Genomic DNA, 22,964 nt, shown 5'->3' on the forward strand with positions numbered 1-22,964 from the left:
CCAAGCCATTCCTGCATTTATGAAATTCCAATGTTGCAAGGACAATATCAATTCTGCTTACCGTTTATTAAAGGGTTAGGGTTAGGGTCCGTTGATCGGCGGACAGAGGCGGTTTCTCGCAGCTTAAGTACAGTTTTTTGTTTTACGGTGGTTTTTCCCGAAGTCGCAAAAGTATGACGTCACAACATTCTGATTGGTCACTTGCAATGTTGATCCTGGAACAACATTTAGCATGATGATCTGGGAACAACACCAACACGACGATATCAGATCATGCTGGCCTAACATATGAAACAGGCCGCCGTGTAATCCCTTTATTTCAACAAAGTAACTGTATTCTGAATACCACCTTTTAAAATGGTAACTGTAACGGAATACAGTTACTCATGTTTTGTATTTTAAATACGTAACGGCGCTACATGTATTCCATTACTCCCCAACACTGCTCGCAGACTGGCTACATTTCCCGGGTAAGCACAACCAAAGCATCGATGTCCCTTTAAGTCTTAGCAGTAGTACTTATTAAAATATTATTTTTGTCCACTACCGAATTATTTTAAAGGAGGCAATATCCAGAGCAGCCAAGATAGTGTTTTACACCTGGCTTTAGACATGCTTTTGAATGTTTTGTCAGACAGACTCAGTTTTACAGCCAGGCTCAAGCCATCACTCATGGAAGTGCAGTTTTTGGCAAAGCTACTTTGGAGGATTTTGTGAAACTTTATGGAGAAGTTGAACATTTGCAAAGAAACAAGCCATTTGTGACCATTTTACATAAAACAGTGTTAATGCCAGATGTGAACAGGGTCGAGGACAGTTATTAGACACGTACAAAGTCTCCCTTGTTCCTCCACAGATATGTGATTTTTAAAAACCACATCAGCATGCCCTTCAAGTTGATGATCATCAAAGCACCTAAGGCAGACTACAGTCAAATAGGGAATGTCTATGAAATAATTCTTGCTTTAAATAAGACAAAATAATATAGTGCATAATAAAAAAAGGCTCTCACACTGGGGAGTGCTGCTGTTACGGGCATTGCCATCATGACTAAGATTAGCTCAGCAATTTTCTTTAGTTTAAAAGAAGAAATAATGTTTTAATTTCTAAGGTGCCAGTGGTAAAAAAAATCAACAACCCGGTAAAAGTTCCTGACCCAGTAAATGGACGCCATAAAAAATGTGGTTTTGTTAACCTGCAGGTTTCCTCCTGGGCTCTCCTGCACAGCTGTCCTGGAGATTGTGTTGAATATGTTGTCAACTCAGAATTCCATAAGCTGTTGAAGTGGAAACATGATAAGTTACATTGCTGCTACAACAGTGAGAGGCTGCCTTTGTTTGATTCCCTTTGGCCCTTTTTTTAATGCAAACCACGACAGCTGACGACTGTGACATAAAAGTAATATTCAGCCTTATATTGGCTTAACTAAAATTCAGAGAAGTTTTACTTGCTTAATATCAGTAACTGATTAACTCTTTAAAGATTTATTACTCGGCTAGTTTGGCGTGATCATGTTTGATAGAGTAGACTTTGACCAGGAGGCTACAGCTAACAACGACTCCACAGCACTTTCCTTCATGACTCATTCTGGGAGCAGTGGGAGACTCATAACTCACACCACAGGTCGATTGTGTTGTCTAGTTAAACGACATGAAATTACTTACCTGATGGAACAGCAGTCCAAAGACATGCAGAGAATTTAACTACTTACCATTATATCTCTGCACTTTTTTACACTGTGCACTCAAAATGCTGAACTACCTCGTTCACCCGAGCACTTTTTTCTAAGCTTCTCCATGTAAGTGCTTTCTACCTTTGACGCACAGTCATACTCTGATGGATGCATCGCAGAGCAACTTGGGGTTAGTATCTTTCCCGAGGATATTTGGCATGCAGACTGGAGCGGCCAAGGATCAAGCCTTCCAATTAGCAGATGACCTGCGCTAGCTTCTGAGCTACAGTGATCCCAGGTGAACTAATAGGATACCCTGCAACCGATGACAGTCAGTATGAAAGAAAGAGACTCATAAAAATCCCAAGTATTATATAATTAATCTCAGTGTGTCCATATTCAAAACACGCAGTCCTCTCTGCCGTACTTCTCTGACCCTCGACACTGTGTGGCACTCAGCTCAGCTCAGCTCAGCTCATACTGAAGGCTGATGCTGTTAAAACTCTAAATAAATTATGCTTCAGAACCGACAGTGATTTTAAAAATGGAATTTGTAAAGGTGGTGCTTCCAAAGAAACTCCCCATGGTAACCTCTACTCATACAGCAACAGGCACCTTTGTATCAGTCATTCAGCTGAATGAACACCACCAATGATAGTTTTCTGTATGTTATTGTAGGGTTACTTACGTAACAACATAAAGGGCCTCGAGGAAACTGTTGAGAAATCGAACAGCTCGTATTATGGCTGCCATACAGACACTCCCAGATCAATTCCCTCAGTTAGGAATCTTCCTTTCAACAGCAGCATATTTATTGGAGACAGAAGAATATGAAGCTTGATATACTTCAAAGGATTTATATTGATATTGTCAGATTAAATTCTTGGAAATTCTCTAAATTACATGCAAAGAAGCTTTCAAGCAAATTACAAGGATGCCATATAGTTTACAACATATCTTAACTGGACAAATCCTCAGATAAACCACTTCAAAAAACTGCAGACGTCATTAAAAGGGCAATATAATAGAAGACTGGTTAGACGCCAAAACAGCAGGCATATTGCCAGGCTCGGGGATATTGTGACCACGGCTTAGATGATATTAGCTGCACCAAACAAGCACAACTGTCAAGGTACAAGATAGAGATAAGACACTGTGTTGGTTTAACATGCAGTTTATCCACAACACCCCAAAGAGAAAAGAAGCTAAACAACAAGAAAAAATGTCTGTTGTATGAATGGGTGAATGAGGTATGTTGTATAAAGTGCTTTAATTGTTCAGGTTGAGTAGAAAAGCACTAAATAATAACAGTCAACAGTATGGCTACCAGTGATCATATGGGAATATTTTACGCAGTCTAATTTTAAAGAATCTGATTTATTTGATCAACAAATGAAGGCATGAATTCATCAGACACTTTAAATAAGTAAAGTTGATTTATGAAGTGTGTACAGTACAAAGTGCTGTACACACAAAAATAAACAGACAATACAAAAGGTTAAATGTAGATAAAAGTTTAACATTAAAACTCAACAGAAGGAACGTTTAAACAGAAGTTTACAGCCGTAACAATGTCAGTGCACAATCTTTAAATTTATACAGTAGTTTCTAAAGTCGTGTTCCTTAAATGTTATATTTATTATTTTTTTATTTTACTTTTAAAAAAATGTTTAGCAAGGAAGTGAAAGTGAAATAATGAAGCACTATTTTCAGCTGCAGATTGTAGAATTCACATTGATAGGCGTCATAGTTTAATATTTTAATGTTATTTTAATTTTGTTGTATGTGTCCTGAGTCAAAGTATACCAAATAATCATGGATATGTTCATGTTACTGAAATAATGTTTTTAATGATGTAATTTTAGTTGTGTTAATGTTATCAATTTCCAAAAGTAGAAGCTAATAGTGACAATGAATCAAGTTGCAATAATAACCCTGCTAATAGGGCTGCAACAGCATTCTTTTTCATTCTACGGGTGCCAGATTAAAAAAAACTATAAAAGACTAAACTGAATTATTTATTGATAAAAAAACATTTATTTCAGCCACTGCTTTTTATCTTCACATTCGTTTGTTCTAAAAACAATATTCCTTTGTTAAAAGTTCATTCACTGTCACTGCTATGAAAATATACTGTCACGGACCCGGTTCCGGGGACTCGGGGTCCGTGAACAGTGTGGGCCTTTATCATTATCATTATTATTATTGGATGTATGTTTGTGGCACTGTGCTCTTGTGTTCCATGCTGGTATGTGTTCGTGTGTGTCTGCGGGTGTGGCTGGAGGATGAAGGACAGCCACCTGCAGGCCTGATGGGTGTGGTCTTGCCGGCTGCTGGTCACGCCTATGTTCCCACACACCTGCTTCTGATCAGGCTCGTCGGGGGAGCTACTTAACAGAGCGATGGAGCTTCCTCCGGCGCAGGATCGTTGAGTTAGACTCCATGTCAGTGTTTATAGTGCTGTTTAGTGTATGCCTGCTGGAGTTGGTGCCATAACGGCTGCATCTGTGTTTTTCCTCAGGAGGAGAGCGGAACTCAGGACTGCAGGACGCACAGGGGTGTGCGTAGGCACAGGGGCAGAGAGCACGGGATACCAGCACTTGGGAGAAGACACGTCACGGGAGTCAAGGGAGCACTCTGGAGATTTATTGTGTGGTGTACATTTACCTCACTGTAAATAAATGCACTGCTCGTTCCACTAAGTCCAGCGTTTGGGTCCTATCTCCTACTTTCCCCACGGTCTGCCACACAGACCGTGACATATACATTAAAATATATTACACCATATGTCTCTACGAATCCAATATGTACAGTATAAAAAACAATAGAATGAAACGTCTCATGAATTAAAGTCAAAGCTAAATAAGTTAAAGCAGTTCATCATTCTTCACTGTGCATGTTGCTATAAAGCATCACTTGTAAGATATTCGATGCTTTTAGTCTTTGATCTTCTTAATCATCCAACCACTGAACATCCAAGGTATGGACATTGAGGCTGTGGACAGCTACAGGTACCTTGGTGTTCATCTGAACAACAAACTGGACTGGACTCATAACTCAGACGCCCTCTACAGGAAAGGGCAGAGCAGGCTGTACCTGCTGCGGAGACTCAGGTCGTTTGGAGTGGAGGGCCCACTCCTGAAGACCTTCTATGACTCTGTGGTGGCCTCAGCCATCTTTTATGGTGTGGTCTGCTGGGGCGGCAGCATCTCTGCTGGGGACAGGAAGAGACTGAACAGGCTGATCCGAAGGGCCAGCTCTGTTCTAGGATGCCCTCTGGACCCAGTGGAGGTGGTGAGTGACAGGAGAATGGTGGCTAAGCTGTCATCCCTGCTGGACAACATCTCCCACCCCATGCATGAGACTGTGACAGCACTGAGCAGCTCCTTCAGTGGGAGACTGCGGCACCCACGGTGTGGGACGGAGAGATTTCGCAGGTCTTTCCTCCCCACTGCTGTCAGACTCCACAACAAAGACTTTAACTGATCAAACACACACATCCACACATGTGCAATAACACTAAGTGCAATAATCTTTTCTGGCATCGTTGTATTTTTACTCAGTTGTATATAGCATTTGTATTCTATTTTTATCCTATTGTATATTTTATTCTATTTTATTCTACTGTATATAGTATTCTATTTTTATTCTATTCTGTACAGTTGTGTACTGTATTTATTCTTATTTTATTTTATTCTAATTGTCCTTCATAACTTTTGCACTGTCCACTTCCTGCTGTGACAAAACAAATTTCCCACGTGTGGGACTAATAAAGGTCATCTTATCTTATCTTATCTTATCTTATCTTATCTTATCTTATCTTATCTTATCATCATCTTCTGACTCTGGCGTTATAACCTCGTTTGTGCTTCTGAAGCCTGTGGGTGAAGAAGGAACTCATGTCACAGGTTGTTTCAACTTTTTAGCACACTATATTATTAAAAGTGTGTTACTTATTTCATTTACGAGATACTAACATGCCCATAGGAGGAATTCAGGTGAGACAACACTGAGTGACAAAGACACATTGAGGCAGGAAGTTGTGGAGGTTGCATGAGCTGCTTTTACCAAGGAGACTGTGATTCAAGCCTTGTATGTAACTTCCTATTCAGCTGCAGGATGAGTACATTTAGCCAACTTAGCTGAACGAATGAAACTCAATGAACTGAAGCAACATTGTAAAGAAGAGCGAGAAAATAATTCCTCCAAAGAAAATCATTTAAGTTGTTGCTGCTAGAGGAAGCTCTACCAGATGCTGAATCATCGGGTGTACTCAGCTTTTCAGAGGACCGCCCACGTCACACGGGACTTGTGACCTGCATGTTGATGTGATATACTGACTTTTTTGTTTGTTGTTGAGTGCAACGTTAAAATAAGTTCTTTACATGATTTAATATAAAGGTGATATGAGCAGAGAGTACAGACATGCTGAGGGGCTGGCTGTGTTAGTAATGTGCACACTTATGTCTGCACTTCTGTTAAATAGTGCTGTCAGCGTTAATCTCGTTAAAATGACGTTAACGCCATAACTGCATTAACGCGGCAAAACTCAGTTTATGAGTTACCGTGGATTGCCCCGTGCGTGGGGTTGGACGGCGTCAACGCATTAGCATGGTTAGCTTGTTATGGCGTTGAAGGCGTTTTTAAATGAATATTTGAAAAATAAGGGAAAATGATCCAGATTTAAAATAAAATTCTGCCAACGCTTTAATGAATAAATAAATAAATTCCCTTCTCCACCCTGCAGGCAGTCTGTCCTTCTTCCATCGTACTTGGGGCTTAGCACCCCCCCCCCCCCGACCTTTCATTCTGAGTCGGAGGCCGAGGCATTTGTGTTGTACCTCGTCGATCTCTGTGAGAACTGTCCCTTATTCCCAATGTTGGAACACTGAGCTACTAATGTGTCATATCATATATATATATATATATATATATATATATATATATATATATATATATATATATATATATATATATGTGTATACACATTGCATATATTACATTTTCACCACAAGTGAAAACAATTCACATCAGCAATTCATACTTGAAAATGAATCACCAGATTTTTATTTTCTCCGTTCCCTTTTTCCTTCTTTATCATATTTTTCCACAAGAAAATAAAGCAAAAACCAATGAAATAGATGAAAGTTATTTCTTAAAGACCATAAACATTGAAAAGCACAGTTTGGGGCTGATACCTACATTTCTGTCTCTGCTCCTCAATCTGCCAGCGAGGTGATGAACTGTGACTGATGTTATTATCTGTGCAATAACATACATTTCTTATAAGTTTGATATTCTGTACATATTTCCAACAGTAAGATGTCAAATACTCCCTGAATATTGTGTTTATTGCTCTTCGTTACCTTCTCATAATCAGATTTCTTTGGAGTAGGCTCCGGATGTTTTTCCAGGATGTGCAGCATGGCGTCATGCAGTGTCAGGTAGAACATTGAAGACTGAACTTCATCATCAAAGAAGCTACAATCATGGAGTTTCTCCAGGATGTAAGCTGCAACAGAAGGTCCAAATATGGTAAACAAACATGCAGCTGAGTATGTGACAGGTGTTTAGGTTAGTATTCAAGCAAGAATGTCCAACGTGTGCTGTGGCTAACACGATTACTAAACTAATACAGACAATACGTTAGTACTTACGGTCACACGCCACAATGTAGACCTCAACCTCAACCCGGATCAGCTCTTTCAGCAGCTGCAAAGAAAAATGAATTAAACAGAGCCAGAGTGAAACAGCTGCTGCTGCTGCATGAATACAAACGCACTGCTTTGAGTCCCTTCAGTCCAGAGATGTCTAAGAAGGAGACAGCGGCAAAGTCCAGGACCAGGCTGTGAATCTCAACTCTGGGAACCACAATGTTGGCCGGAAGCTCGGCATTCCAGTCGATCCGGGCGGGAAAGTCTTTGAAGTCAGTCGGTTGGTCCAGCTCTTCCATGTTGCTCTCGTCCTCTGATTCATTTATGGGTCCACACGAGGTATTCAGGAGGCTGATCTGTAACAGCAAAATATGTTTTCCATGTCAGAGACTTCACCACACGGGAACACATTCCAGCAGGAACTGCAGGAATATCTATGTTTACAATCAAGATATGGCTACTGACAATTTAAATAAATAAATAAATGATAAATGGTAAATATATGATGGTTTTTGTCCATCGAGCATCAAGGTTCATACTGAATGTGTCAGTTATTGCCTAATAACACTGTCAGGCTTTTTACTCAGAAACACTTCTGTTTTTGTTGTGACTGACTCTGTAAATATTTGTAAACCACACACAAAGTCACACATTACAGCCTCACACCACATCCATGTTATCAGTGTCGTCTCAGATAAGTGAAGCTGGACTCTGTACCATCTGCTGTTTTTCTCCAGGAGCAGACACAGTGCTGCTTTTCTCACATCACTGTTTGGGTTTTTGAATTTTCTAAAAATGTAAATCTGCCATGCTGACATAAATCGAGTTAACTGACCAAAATAACTTCTTACTCTGGTCAATTTGCTCACTGTCAGTGTAAAAATGAAACGTCTTGTTAATGTGTCGACACAGGCAACATTTGTGCCGTCACTATCAAAACCAAGCTCAGCCTCGATACTCACAGATGTCCACTGCAACTTGCCCTTCTTCAGAAGTTTCCGTATCATCCTCAGTGCTTTATTTCTCTTTCTCAACACCCGTAATGGGTTAAACCCGACCTGGGAAGACATACAGTCATTTATCGTTAGTAATCTGCTGATCAGATCAGAGATGATTTTATCTGATGTGTTTTATTGTGTTTGAAAGAATAAGAGGCTTTGTTGAAAACGACATCAGCCAGGTTCATGCTAATTTGTACATTAACTACCTTTTTATTCTTTTACACTCTAAAGCCAGATGTGACTTACAGCTTCCACCAGCTTGCTCCTGAAGAACTCAATGTTGGCAAAGATGATTGGAGATGGGATCCTGAAGATCTTCACTCCTTCTGGCTCAGATATCTGCAAAGAGTTTAAAGAATCACCCTGCATCTCTTTCTGTCTAGTTGAGTCTGATTGTTGGCGTGGACGTGAAGAAGAAACCAGTCAGTGAACTACTTTTACTGACTGTGAGTCCTGCTAATCTTTTTCAAAGTATCATCCCAACCCAAACACCAAGAAGCAAGTAGAGTGGCAATCATTCCTAGTAATGCAGTAATCTTTTGTCTAATTATGATGAATTAGCACAAAATATCTGGGATCTTTAAAAATTAACTGGTGGCTCAAGCTGGCAGGTACATTTAGCCGATCGTTAAAGGACCTCAGGATTTTCAACTAAAGTAAAAGGAGTATTAGAGACACGTTAAGAAGAAAAAATATTCATTATTTTGAGAAAATGAGAACATTTTGAGATTAAAGTCTAAAAAATATTTTGAGAAAAAAGGTGAAGATTACAGTTGTTTCAAGACAAGGTGCCACAGCTGCTACACGCTCCACAAAACGTTTTGTGTAGATGAGTCAGTGAAGTCGTACCTCAAAACTGGTTTTAGTTACAAGGAAATGATTTCTCTGTCAGCACAGACACACAGTGTGCTTGTAAGTGTAAAGATGGTGCAGATCTGAAGAATGTGGAAGGATTTGTACAGAGTGTAATTGTCTGTCTGTGGGCTGCCTGCCAGTGATAAACCACACTCACACTTCCTGTTGACATTTCGTAGGTTTTCAGTTGTAATTAGTAACACCGCTGCTTTTCTGAAGACAATCAAGTCCTTTATGTTATTATCAAACTGCAACACTTCTTTCCACATGCAGTGCACATAAGGTAAAGTACATCTCTTTCAGTTCAGTTGAAACTGTATTTCCATCCTAGGTTTCCATAAAAAGTTTTGCAATGTAAATAATAATAATAAAAATAATGACCTCAAACTCTAATCAACATGCACGGCCTAAGATAATATCCCAACACCTGTGTAAATATTTTCAAGGTAAATTGAAGCCACCTGAGGGGCCACACGCTAACTTACGCTGATGTAGTCCTTTCGGTCTTTGTAGATATCAGTGCCCCTTATGTTGGCCAGCAGACTGCAGCGAGGACTGAAGCAAACAAACAAGCAAACATGACATGCTAACATGCTCACAATAATGATGATACAACGATGAAAGGTTTAATGTAAACTATCATTTACAAGAATCAGAGTTACGTGTTTGTACTCACTGTCGTAGTCATTTATCTAACAGCTGACAGAATAAAAGCCAACATTTTGAACCTCGTGACAATAGAGTGATGAAATAACAACAGTAATCAGTTACATGATCACATTGTACACCAAATACTCACAACTGAGTCCTGAGGATGACACTGATCAGCTCCACACCGAGGCCGACAGCCAGTCCCAGATCCAGCCCCAGCAAGAAGGCACCAATGCAGCTAGCCAGCCACACCACCTTGTTGTGGTAAGAAACATGTTGTTTACTAAAAAGGAGGCCATGTGTCCTTTTTTACCAAATATAAACATGGTCTTTAATAGTACTGAAAGTTTGTGAGGTCTTACACAGTCTGCTTTGTCCCTCCTCCACAGATAGGGGATCTCTCTGAACTGCATCAGGCTGCCCTTCAGGTTGACGATGATCACGGCGCCCAGCACGGACTGTTAAAGCAGAGGGCCAGAGATCGGCTTTCCCAAAGTATACAGCGTGTCAGAGGCACAGGGAGGTCACACTGGTGTACATACCTTTGGTAGGGGCTCCAGTAGGAATCCAATAGCCAATGTGACAATCATCACTATGACAGCTGACAGTAAACCAGCTACCTGAAAACGACAGAAGAGGCAGAGGATTGAAAAACAAACAGCACACATGCGATGGAAATCAAATTTCTGTGAGTTTGTGCTGATTTAAAAAGGACTTTATCAGATTAGTTGATTGATACACTTTTCTCCTCTAAACACTAGAGGTCACTGTTGGCTGGCCTTTCTATTGGTCATTCACTGTGAATTGAATTCATTTGTGTGACTGTATGGCAGAGCGACGAGCCGCAGCTGAAACTAGCAGTGTCACAGAGACTGCTGTCAATTCATTTGCAGTTAATCACAAAGAGTCTCTATAAACTCGTATAAATAGAAGAGAATGGATAGATTCTGTAAACTGATATCATACAGTATGTCATATTTGAAAAGTTTTCCTACACAGGGATTCAACAAATGAATTGTAGTGAAAAAGCAAGATTTCATTATAAAGATTTTCATTATAAAGATTTTCATTGTAAAGATTTTCATTGTAAAGATAACTGCTTCAAATGTTTGTGTTACGAAATTGGATTTCAATTTCAATATTATTCAATACAGCTTTATTTATACAGCACCAAATCACAACAACAGTCCCCTCAAGGTGCTTTATACTGTAAGGTAGAGCCTACAATAACACATACAGAGAAAACCCTGCCTGACATGGATGGATCCAGGATCAGCTACATTAGTTTACCTGAGTTTTGCCTCCTGTGCTCTCCTGAACTGCACTCCTAGAAAGAGCTGTACTCGCTGCAAAAGACCTGAAGGAAGCTCCAAAGATGTTGCTGATTCCAAAGGCTATCAGCTCCTGTAGCCGGGTCACAGAGATAAAAACACCCCTCAGCATAAAATCACCCTGAAGTCCTGACATGACTTTAACCTACATGTGGCTGAGTTGTTAACCACCTGGTTTCCATCTATGGTGTAATCATGTTTTATAGAATAAACTTTGGCCACAGAGAAGGCCACAGCAAAACCCACGATGGCTATAGGAAACGCTTCTACTGCTGTTTCTTGGAAGATCTGCGGGTTTGGGGCGACTGGTGCCTCGTACCTGAAACGGTACAAGTCTGTCAGATTATTGTGTCTCTAAACATGGACACGGTCAGGTGGATCGGCCACAAATGATAAGAGAAACAATTCAGACCCAGAACTCAGACTGTTACCTTAACATGTTGGACCCTCAGCTAAAGCGTAATGTTATGTTAGTTACTGTTTCAAAGTACAGGTGTCGTGGTTCTGGGTCATTCTGACCCAGCATTTTGACTTCCTTGTATTCTAGTAATATTTTGTATTATGGCTCATGTTCAGGTTCATTCATGGTCGTAGTTATTCTGAGTGTTCTTGTTTAGTTCTTGGACTATTCGGTTCCCCTTGTGTCTTTGTCCTCTGTGTCTCTCTCTCGTGTTCGTGTCTAATTTGTCTCGCCTGTGTTCACTATGTGTTTTCTGTTCTCTGGACATTGTGCTGTGTATTTAAGCCTCTGTCTCCCTCTTTCCCCGCCGTGTGTTCTGCCTACCAGCCGTTTAGTTTCATGTACATTACAAGTTTAGTTATTTTTGTATTTTCTGATGTTCAGCAGTAAAGCTGCCTGTTGAGTTTCTGTCTCGCCTCCATGAGTCTGCGTTTGGGTCCTCTCCTGTCGGCTTCACACAGCCAGCACATGGCAACAGGTGGCAGACCAAACAAATCAAAAACAGATTTAATTTTGGCCAAAGCAGAAAGAGACATAACATGTGTAAAGTTTGCATGCTGCATTTTAGAACTTTAATGTTTCGGAAGTGGTTTGACCTCTCTTTGAGTGCCTTTCTGATTTTACACTTTTACAATCTCCAAAACAAAATGTTAGCTTTTAGCTATTATCACCTTATAAACTTCTTATGTACTTATGAGTTATGTACAGTTTCAGGATATTAAAACAACAGTATTACAGGGGAAGTAGAGTTTGTCATTGATAACTCCTGCTGCTAATGTTCTGCACTGACTCTGTTACAGCAAAGACAAAACAATCGACAGGTTTTACTGTGAGCTTGATGTATTCTTACCCTTTTGGAATAAAACCAACAACATCAATGCCATATCTTGTCTTAAAGTCGAATGCATATGAAACTCCACATGCAATAACAGTCTGTGAAAGAAATGACAAATTATTAATCACAGCTCTCCAAAAGTTGATTCTGTTCATCTGGACGTAGCGTTTTGTGGGAGAAACGTTTCATCACTCATCCAAGTGACTTCTTCAGTCTCAGCTGACTGCAGGTTTCAATCTTATAAACAGTACATTTGCATAATGACTGAAACCAGCCCCCTGAAGGATCAGTGGGCTGGGAGGTCAGTTCCTTGATAATTAATATGCAAATTGTCATGGCCACTGATCAAGCCCACTGATCAATGGCCATGAGTACCATTCACAGAGAGTTGGGGAATGGCTGCAATCACAGCATTGTAAGATGGTGACAGATGTACCCTTAGGCCCCCTCCTCGATTCAGAGATGGTCTTTTCCTTTTCACGTAAATGGTCTCCTTGACTCCGCCCTCAAACCAGCGTTGAGGATTGTTGTTCCTTCAGTGGGCTGGTTTCAGTCATTATGCAAATGTACTGTTTATAAGATTGGGGAAACCTGCAGTCAGCTGAGACTGAAGAAGTCATTGGATGATGACGAAACATTTCTCCCACAAAACGCTACGTCCAGATGAACAGAATCAACTTTTGGAGATTTACTTACCTGGATGATTGAGCATGCATCAAGACATTAATCACAGCTAATCATTCCTTTAAATACAAAAGTCAGAGAGCATTTATTAACTGCAGGTGTGAGCCTGTGACCGGTATCTCTTGGTGAAATCTTTTTCTGGCCCGTAAATGAACATTAATCACTTTAATGAGTGTTATTCACCTGCTGAGTACAGTCGTTAAAGTGAAGAGCCAAAACCAGTGTAATAAATATCAGTGTTATTGTTTATGGAACCAACAAGCCTTCAAATCCTTGAGATATGCAGAAATGTCAGGAGTGGTGCAGTGTTGCTCACCATGATGACCTCCATGGGGATCGGCACAGGCAGCTTGGATTTAAATCGGTCATTTATCTCCTTTACGATGAACACCACCACCATGATCACGATGGAGATCACCACATCACAGACATTGGTGGAGGTGATCTTGTTAAAGATGATCTCCAAGGTCTGAAGAATGAAACCAGAGTCCAGCAGATAAACAACCTGTCGTGATGAACAGAGAGCAAGCTTCAAGCTGGCCTTTACTTACATATATGAGTGACAGCGGCCCGCTGATCCCTGGAACTTCCAGCCCCAACACAAACTTGAGCTGCGACACCAGAATGTGGATTGCAGCAGCTGTGGTGAAACCTGACACCAGTGTGTCGGAAAGGTACATGACAACGAAGCCCACCTGCAGAGCGCCCATCGCAAGCTGCCAGAGACAGAAGTCACAAACAGATTCAATCATTTAGGTAAACTTTGACACAATTCCAGCTGGGCAAGCTGCCCTTGGTATGGTCTTCACAGATCAGGAAGGAACTATGCACTGCAAAAACTCAAAATCTTACCAAGTATATTTATCTTATTTCTAGTTAAAATATCTCATTACACCTAAAATAAGACACAATCAGCTAAAGAGTAATATTTCAGTGAGATATAAGCAGTGTAGGGACTAACGCGTTATTAAGTAACGCATTACAGTAACTACGTTATTATTGTGGTAACGAGCACGGTAACTAGTTATTATGCCAAAATCAGGAACGCGTTAATCGTTACTGGGATTTAGATAGGGTCGTTATTCGTTACTTCGTGTGGTGGCTATCACAGAACTTCCACAGATTCAGTTGGAGGCCAGCAGGTGGATGAGGGAAAGGGGAGGCAGGAGGAGCAGAGACCCGAGGAGGCCACCGGTCCGAGTGTCAGGTGAACTGAACTTCAGGTAAGAAGTTATGACCTGCAGTCTATCTGGGTCACATATAAACCAAGTTTAGGTGGAGTTTATTTTCGTTGTGCTGACTTTTTACAGTCAGTTACAATAACTCGTACTGCGTGCTAGCTAGCATGACGGAGTTTCTATACAGCTGGGTGGGTGCTATGATGTTACTGATAGTGAACTTTATTTTGTTCATAAGGTTAGTTAGTAGAGTTGCCAACTGTCCTGTAAAAAACGGAATCGTCTCGTATTCAGAGAAAATATTACGCCTTTCGTGTTGAGCTGAGAAGGAACACAGTTTGTCCCGGACTTCAGCTACAATGGAAAAAGACACAAAGCTGGATTTATTCTGCGTCTTTGCTGCACAGCTGCCTCTTCTTCTCTCATTCTCTCCCCTCCCTCTCCTGTTGCTACTTCAATCATGAAACTGATCAATGATCAGCTGATCGGCTTTTCTCTCTTGTTTGTTTATCGCCCACTTTGCGCCAGAAAGAAGAAACCAGCGGAGGTTGCGCTAAACAACAGCAGCACGTTTAAGCTTGATCAGCTGTTGTTAGAATTTATTTAATATTAATTTCTAGTATCAGCTGATGTTTGCTGGAGCCACAGCTGTAAAAGCTGCTGACAAATAAGAGAGACAAATAACACCAGGATCCTTTTCTAAGTAGCTGACAGCTGGTAACTGTGCAGGGGCGGGTCTAGCAAAGTGTTGCCAGGGGCCAGGTAGGGCATTAACAGGGAAAGGGGGGCACAAAGGAATACTTTCTTATTCTCATTTAAAATGTCTCGCTTTTAATAAATAATTATCTGAATCTTACAACCCAAGTTTTTACTATGACGTAAAATGTATAGAAATCATACATATACCAACAAGACAGTGTACATCACTGTCACAACAGCGTTTGTTTTCATTCAAAGGCTTTATGATTTTTCCTATAATGGTGGGCCGGTCTATAGTCAAAATGCCCGGGCCAATTTTTTGTCCCAGTCCAGCCCAGTATGCAGCTCATCTGCAGTCTGGTGTTACCTACATCTTCCTATTCGGAAGGCAGAATTTCCGAGTTCTGAGTACAATCGAAAGCACCACGACTGCAGTTTTTGCGTTGGATGTAAAAAGCGCACATGACGCTGTGACGTAGGCTAGAATCATGGCGGCAGTCAACGACGGTCCAGGCGTGGGATTTCTCTCGTGGAAATATGCACATTATTTTTTCCTTTCTGTTGGTAGGTGGCACAGTGCACTTGTGGCAAGTAAGCAAGCTAGAAGACTGGCAATCTGGCTGGGTATCCAGTTAGGGAAGCAACACATTAACAAGAGAACTCTGAGTAAAACCAAAGTTACTTTCCCTAGTAACTAGTTACTTTGAAAGTAACGAGTAACTTGAAGTAACTGAGTTACTTTTGACAGAAGTAACTAGTAATGTAACTAAGTTACTAATTTAAAGTAACTTACCCAACACTGGATATAAGAACTTGTTTTTAGACAGTGTATCTTGTATTTCATCAAAAATATCTTGTATTAAGTGCTGTGGCGAGCTGATTCACCTGCATGACACCGGCAAGGAAGGTCACAGAAGAGGCCACCAGCACTCTCTGCTCGTCTCTGGTCAGGCCTTCAAACCCCGTGATGTTGAACGCTGGCCCCTCGTCTGGGACCAGCCTGGTGACCGCCGAGCCAATCATCAGACAGAGCACTGGAAACGGACCTTCAGGGAGACAGGAGGATGGCAGATATACTTACATTCTAACATTTAGAGAGCAGCTATATAGAAATGGACGATGGCCTTACCCACTGAGATGTGTCTGGAGGTGCCGAGGAAAAAGTAGATGATAACAGGGAAGAAGGCGGAGAAGAGCCCATACCAGGGTGGCAGAGAGGCCAACAGACAGTAGGCCAGCCCTGCAAGACAGAAACACTCAAAGTATTATTCACATTTATATCATAATGCTCCTGTTCATTTCACTTTACAGTGTTGTGTCTGCTAAAGCAACGTGTGCCAGTAAAACCAGCAAGAATCACTTTTATTCTCTTTTACTTTTTTAAAATAAATTAGGTATATAATGCTTAAAGGACCCTTTAATTTGCTTTTACATATTTTCTTTCTTATACTGTTACAATGTTACCATGCTCATATTAAACATGGCCAAAGTTTCAAAACACGAGACCGGTAATACCGGAGCTGCTTATCAATGCTCGGGACAATCATTCTCACATCATTTTGCATGATGTGAGAGTAGATATTGCTAACATACTCATCTCACACCCACAGCTCTGACTGTGAGCACGAAACCCCCAAATCTGCCAATGAAGAGCAGCCAATTCTAAGAAAGTTGGTCCTGGAGGAAGAGCAGAAGAGCTGCCTTAGTACGACTCACGTTGCAGGACAGCCACCAGTCCAGTGCTGACACCAGACACGATGTCACCCAGCAGCCATTCTTTGAATCGGTACGCTTTCATCCAGCCGATGACTGGGAGAAGAGACAGAGCTGTGCTCTTGGCTCGTTTAGCGTCACATCTGAAATGATAAGGAACCAAAACATATAGTGTTAAAGAGAAACACTAGAGTAACGACTTTTTACATTTTATGCTTCACAAAATTGTTTGAACTGGTTACAAAGTACAAATATCGAGCAGTCTTGTATCCTTTTGTTGTTTTTTTCAGTAATCTTATTAATTCCGTGTATTTAAACACCTTCTACCAACCTAGGATTTTACAATCAAAATACATAAGTAATCCAGGATTTAGTCTTGTAATTTATTTTCTCTGTTTTTTAATAAACGCTGTCACTCCTGCTGACCACACTCATCCTGTCATTTTTCTCTCACTACATAACAGAAACTCTTTCAGGGAAATAAAAAGAAGTCAAAATCAGATTAAATAGGCTGTGACCATAATTGGAAATGGGTGAATGGTGAATCAACAAGACCAGCATGGATAGATGGAACCATTACCAAGTCTCAAAAGTTTAACTTATGAACTTAATAACTGTCTGTTAATAAAATGCATCAGTGGTAGCTGTTCTGCTTACTGAGCCTGGCACACTGACAAACAGAAGTCAAGGTAAATTTATTTATATAGCACATTTAAAACAACAACAAGGTGCTTTGCATTTAAAATAATGAGAAGAGATAAAAAATGATAAAAGTTAAGAAAAAGAATCATAAAATGATTTGAGTAAGAAATAAGATAAATAAAGTAGTACAAACTCATTCAGATTTTAATGCTAAGGAATAAAAGTTTTCGGCTTCCGGTTTTGAAAGTGTCCACAGAGACGGCCATACGTGAAATTAAAATAGATAAAGCATCACCTCTGTCTTAGAATTGCAGCTGAAAGCAAAGGATCTAAATACTTTTATCTCTCGTTCTTGTACACATACCATTGATAACTGTTAAAAAGGAGCAAGAAACACAAAGCACCAAGTGGATAAATAGCCAACAGCTGTTCATGCCTATAATCATAGTTACAGTGTAGAAGCACAGGCCTGCCAGTGCGTCACCATTTTAAACACTCAGTAAATATCATTTTTCAAACGTCTGGACATCAGTGACAGTCTTCATGTCACAGATCAGTTACCTCTGCCAATAGCTGCCCTAACCCTGTTTGCATGCTGCACAGACGCTGTAGGTTAAAAAGAATCTTGATTGCTTATTTTATTTTCAAAAGGTTCAGACTTGAAGCTAATGTAAAATTTATATTTTGTACACATGGACTGAGCACCAAAGCTAATGATAATCTAAAGATCCACAGATCTTTTACATATAAACACTAACACATAATGTTTTTCTATCAGGCTCGTCAGACCTTAATCACTATAAAGTTAACCTGTGTAAACTGAGCCAAACAAGCTTGAACCTTTTTGATGGAAATAAGAGCAGGCTGCTGCTGAAATCACCACAGTTCATTTCATCAAACCTCTGCAGAGTCGTCGTTTGGAACGTAGGTTTGTATTCAGTGATCACAGAAACCACACAGAAAACACAACAAGCAGTCTGACATGTTGCTTACGTGAAATATTGTTTGATGTGGTCCAGCATAGTTTTGCGGTGCCTGTAGATCTTTTCATGGTCCTGAGCGAAGGACTCCTCCGAGTACAGCGGCCTGGTCACCACGTACTGCTGAGCTGCCGGGCGCATCATCTCGCCTTTGCTGCTTCCTCTCTGTGTGGCTCTGAGGTCCATTAATCACATCAGGTTAGCAAAAGGATCCTGTCCTTCCTTTGAACATCACTTATCAAAGCACATTAACAGAAACCAGCAAAGGTCCAGACCCCCAAATACAAGACAGAGCACATAAGGCAGGTCAGAGCGTGCGCTGTCCCAGAGGGTGAGATTTGTCAGGTTGAAGAAACACCAGAGAAGCTTGGTTTGAGTTTTAGCAGTCCTCACTTCCCCACAGTTTCCCTCTTTACTTTCCAACACGTACGTGTATGCAGAGCAGCTCGTCCTACATACCTGAGAGCGTCCCAGTCTGTGTCGAAGCTTCCACCGTCTCTTCCTCCTGAATCATCATAAACTGGGTTCACTCGTCGTACAAATTGCTAGAAATTAAAATGAAACTGTTTTTCTTAATGAATGTGTTATCTGTCTGCATGACGAGAACAACATGGCTCAGTCCAGTCTTTGTTGTGCCACATCATGCTGAATGATAAGCCACAGTGCAGTGGTCAAAACCCTCTGAATTACAATCACTTTCCACTCATTGGGCATTATTCCTATCAGTAGACAAAACTGAAGAGTCGTCATTGGTTGTGAACATTATATATTCACATAACGAGTACAAAGAGTTTTAAGGCGATATTTTAGAAAGCACGACACACCTGATGTACATGGGTAAAAAACACAAGCTCAACAAAAACTTTTCTGCACCTGTTTCTTGTTTTTCAGATGCACGCTGAATATTCGTCCCACCATGTAGAAAGAAATCATTACAATTCATGCTCCTGATTGGTGCATTTCAGCAGGACAACGTAAACTGGGCCTCATAGTAGAAGGGCCTGTGTGCTGACCTGACCCGTCTGCAGTCAAGACCGGCTAAAAACATTTTACTCATCAAATCAGTTCACAGATGTTTACTGACTGTTGTTAAAAGAATGCTACGCACTGGTAAACGTGGCCTTGTAACAACTTTTAAAGATGTTTTCCTTCCGGCAAATTCCAAATGACCTTGTGATTTTGTTAAAATGGGACATTCTAAACATTCGATATGTCTTCTGTTGTAAATAAAACGGGTTTATGAGATTCATTTACGTTTCACACAGCATGTAAACGTCTGTGGAATTGGCGTTGTAGTTTGTTTTAATCCATCGTCAAGTCAAGGAGGTTTGATTTCCTCACACATGGGTCCCACGGTATTTCTCAAACTGTGCTAAGAGGCGATTTGTTCTACTTGTTTCAAATGTCTTTGAATGTCCAGTAATTTATATCATAATTGTGCTGAAAGACAAGCTGTTTCTAATGATGATAAACAAGATTTGTAACTTGTAAAAGAAGAATGTGGTGGAAAGAGTCATAAATGCCCTGCTTGCTGGAAATACTTTATGTGCTCCTTATCTGTTGCTTATCAGTCGTAAGATAACAGCAGCAACAAATAAGGTGTAAATGTTGTGTCAGTCCACTCTTTGTTGCAGAACAGCTCGTGCAGACTCATAATATCGTCCCGGTTTTACATCACAAAAACAAACACCAGTGAATAAAACACTGTGTGCTTGATTTAGTGCTGCTAATAAAAGATGGAGACGATGTTCATGCAGAGAAAAGGCCTCTGTACTGACTGAAAGAAATACTATCATTTTATTTCCTTCATTTAAAAATCGTATTGATAAGGCCTGACATGCTCCTCTGTATACAGCAGAGCTAATGAAAGCAGCTGGCCTCTCTGATGATCTGATCAGCGTCTCTGAACTGTGCCACTGTCTTGTTTTAAAACCAGAGGTGATCACGCTTCAGAGGCTGTCGTGTCTAAACTTTGGAGCTTCTGCAGCTTCAAAACTCATTTCCATGGTTCAGCTTCTCTTGAATCTTTTGCCCATTAGCCTTGTGTTCCCCTAGTATGTGTGCAGGAGTGTGTAGTAATGAATGAAGGTTTGCATCTGCATGTATAAATATGCGCTTTTTAAAATCCAAACTGTTAAACATTGTGTAAAAAAGCTCTATATAAATAGTTATTTTTTACTACCACCCGAAACATCTCCAGTAGGACAAAATGATCTACCTGGAGCAGTAAAACCAAAGATTTTGGATACTGTAGTCGACGCGAGGTCTGTATCTGACAACCCAAAAGCTGAACTGAGCGTTCTTTATTTCAGTTTCATTTTCTCTGGAAAGGGTTAAATCAAAATTAAACAAATAAGCCTGAAGATGTCGACATAACAATCTGGACTTGTGCTTTTAAAATCAGAGTTCTAGCACCTAATCTTCTAAGGTGCGTGAAAAACAGAAAACCTGAAAAGTTAAATATGTGCTGACACCAGTCCAATGGTTTCAGTTCCAGGGAACCGTGCTGTCCCCTCTTCTCTTCACCCTGCACACCTCTGACTTCAGCTACAACTCTGAATTATGCCAGAAGTTTGCGGACGACACGGCCAGCATGGGGTGTATCTGGGATAATCAGGAAGAGGAGTACAGGAGTGTGGTGAGGAACTTCGTCACATGGAGTCACACAAACCACCTGCAACTCAACACCTCAAACACATATAAGTACCTCGGACTGTGGGTGGACAACAAACTGGACTGGTCATGCAACACGCAACACCTGTATAAAAAAGCCCAAAGCAGACTATACTTCCTCAGGAGGCTGAGGCCTTTTAACATCTGCAGGAAGCTCCTGAGGATGTTTTACCAGTCGGTGGTTGCTGGAGTACTTTTCTATGCTGTGGTGTGCTGGGGGAGCAGCACAGCAAAGAAGGACTCATCCAGGCTGGAAAACTGATCAGGAAAGCTGGCTCTGTGGTCGGCATGAAGCTGGACACTCTGGTGACAGCGGCAGAGAAAAGGACACTAAAAAAACTGCTGGACATTATGGACAATGCTGGGCATCCTCTGCACACGGCCATAAACAACCAGAGGAGTCTGTTCAGCGACAGGTTGCTTCTCCCAAAGACAAGAACCAACAGACTTAGAAACTCCTTTGTCCCACACGCCATCAGACTGTTTAACTCCTCTCTGGAGGGGAGAGGGAGGGAAACAGGAGGACAAAGGAGGGGGGAACAACTAAGCTGTAGTGCCTCTTCACTGTGCAATACTTTTTGTTAATATCCAACAGTGCAATAGACTCACAATACTTAAAATGTGCAATTCCCTTGTATTCTTATTCTTATTTATTCTATTTATCCCTTTGTATACTTTGTATTTCTATATGTCTCTGTATAGAAATATGTGTATATATGGTATATTTCTGCTCACATTCTGTAACTTCTGTCGGTGCTGTGCTATTGGAAACCGAATTTGCCAGAGGAACCCACCAGAGGGATTAATAAAGTTTTATCTGATCTAATCTCTCTAATCTAATGCTTTCAGCTGATGCATGATGATCCACAGGTTTGCAGTCACATGTCTGAGTCTTGGTGTGCGTGTCACTTCCTGTTTCATCTCATGTGCAGTGTGTTTAGTTTTGCTTCATCTGTGTTGCTATGGCTGATTTGTCCCTCCTGTGTTCCCATGCGTCTCCACTTTTCCTAATCACCCTCATTTTTATATTTTGTGTCCCTTTGTCTCTTGTCGGAGCGTCTGTTCAGTTCACCTCCCTCCATGTTCCACGTTCCAGGTTTCAAGTTCCATGTTCATAGTGTTTAGTGTTTAGCATTTAGTTTAGGCTCGCCTTTTCTTAAGATCAGCTCCGTCTTCAAGTGTCTACTTTTGGATCCTCTCTTTAAACACATGATCTGTGCACGCAGATTATGACACATTGGCAGGCATGAGGACAATGTTCAGGTTTCAGAATGCAGAGTCCAAAATGCCATCAATGCCATTATCAACACATGCTATTTCCATCTTCACAGCACTCTGTCCAAGGGTTAGCATATTAATTTTATTACCTTTGGACAGAGCCAGACATTCCTATTATCTCCTTCAGCTTTCTGAACACAGAGAAAGTGGTGCCAGTCACTTTGTCTCTGTCTGTCTGAATTTCCCCCAAAACATTATTCCTTTATTTCCTTTATTTTGTAAGGATTCTAACTTTAAAATACATCTCCACTACATTGCTATGAAACCAGATGAGTTCACCTACAAATTGACCTGATATGACAACCATGGCTTATCACAAAAGTATAAAGATAACGTCCAACCAGACCGTAAGATAACAGTAGTGAGAATGTCTGTCTATGGGGTCAGTGATGCTCTGTGAAACCAAAAAAACAAAAAGGTTGAAAAGACAAACAAAAACAAGCAAACGAATAAAAAAGTAATAAATAAATCATGGAGTAATTAAAATACAATTCTGTAGCTTTAAGTTTACATTTAAACGTGTATTTACAGATATCTTTATGTTAAATAAAAAGGTATTTCCATGTGTCAAAAGAAAATGACCTAATAATATGATCATATAATGCTGTAATACAATTAATCAGGCTCAAAAAGTCTGAGTAATAGTAAGTACTTTTAT

At 40.6% G+C, this 22,964-nt stretch overlaps 1 protein-coding gene across 1 annotated transcript; it reads right to left on the bottom strand.

The window, feature by feature from the left end:
- Window positions 1-6,820: 6,820 nt before the first annotated feature.
- Window positions 6,821-18,499, bottom strand: LOC134646731 (chloride anion exchanger-like). The gene is made up of 19 exons (XM_063500586.1): window positions 18,369-18,499; window positions 16,737-16,876; window positions 16,150-16,260; window positions 15,906-16,066; window positions 13,695-13,859; window positions 13,460-13,612; window positions 12,475-12,557; window positions 11,336-11,483; window positions 11,124-11,237; window positions 10,376-10,453; window positions 10,196-10,291; window positions 9,982-10,088; window positions 9,668-9,737; window positions 8,574-8,666; window positions 8,289-8,384; window positions 7,455-7,682; window positions 7,330-7,384; window positions 7,039-7,184; window positions 6,821-6,934 (listed from the first exon to the last, which is right to left on the bottom strand). The coding sequence occupies exons 1-19, from the start codon at window positions 18,497-18,499 to the stop codon at window positions 6,821-6,823; spliced, it is 2,289 nt and encodes a 762-aa protein (XP_063356656.1).
- Window positions 18,500-22,964: the final 4,465 nt, after the last annotated feature.

The sequence above is a fragment of the Pelmatolapia mariae genome, linkage group LG17, assembly GCF_036321145.2.
Source record: "Pelmatolapia mariae isolate MD_Pm_ZW linkage group LG17, Pm_UMD_F_2, whole genome shotgun sequence".
NCBI lineage: Eukaryota > Metazoa > Chordata > Actinopteri > Cichliformes > Cichlidae > Pelmatolapia > Pelmatolapia mariae.

Excerpts from the sequence above, each read along its gene's own strand:
- LOC134646731 (XM_063500586.1), bottom strand. The coding sequence starts at position 18,499 with ATGATGCGCCCGGCAGCTCAGCAGTACGTGGTGACCAGGCCGCTGTAC. Across the intron at positions 10,292-10,375 it reads TACTGGAGCCCCTACCAAAG|TCCGTGCTGGGCGCCGTGAT; the intron begins GTATGTACACCA and ends CTGCTTTAACAG. Across the intron at positions 6,935-7,038 it reads AGAAATCTGATTATGAGAAG|ATAATAACATCAGTCACAGT; the intron begins GTAACGAAGAGC and ends GTTATTGCACAG.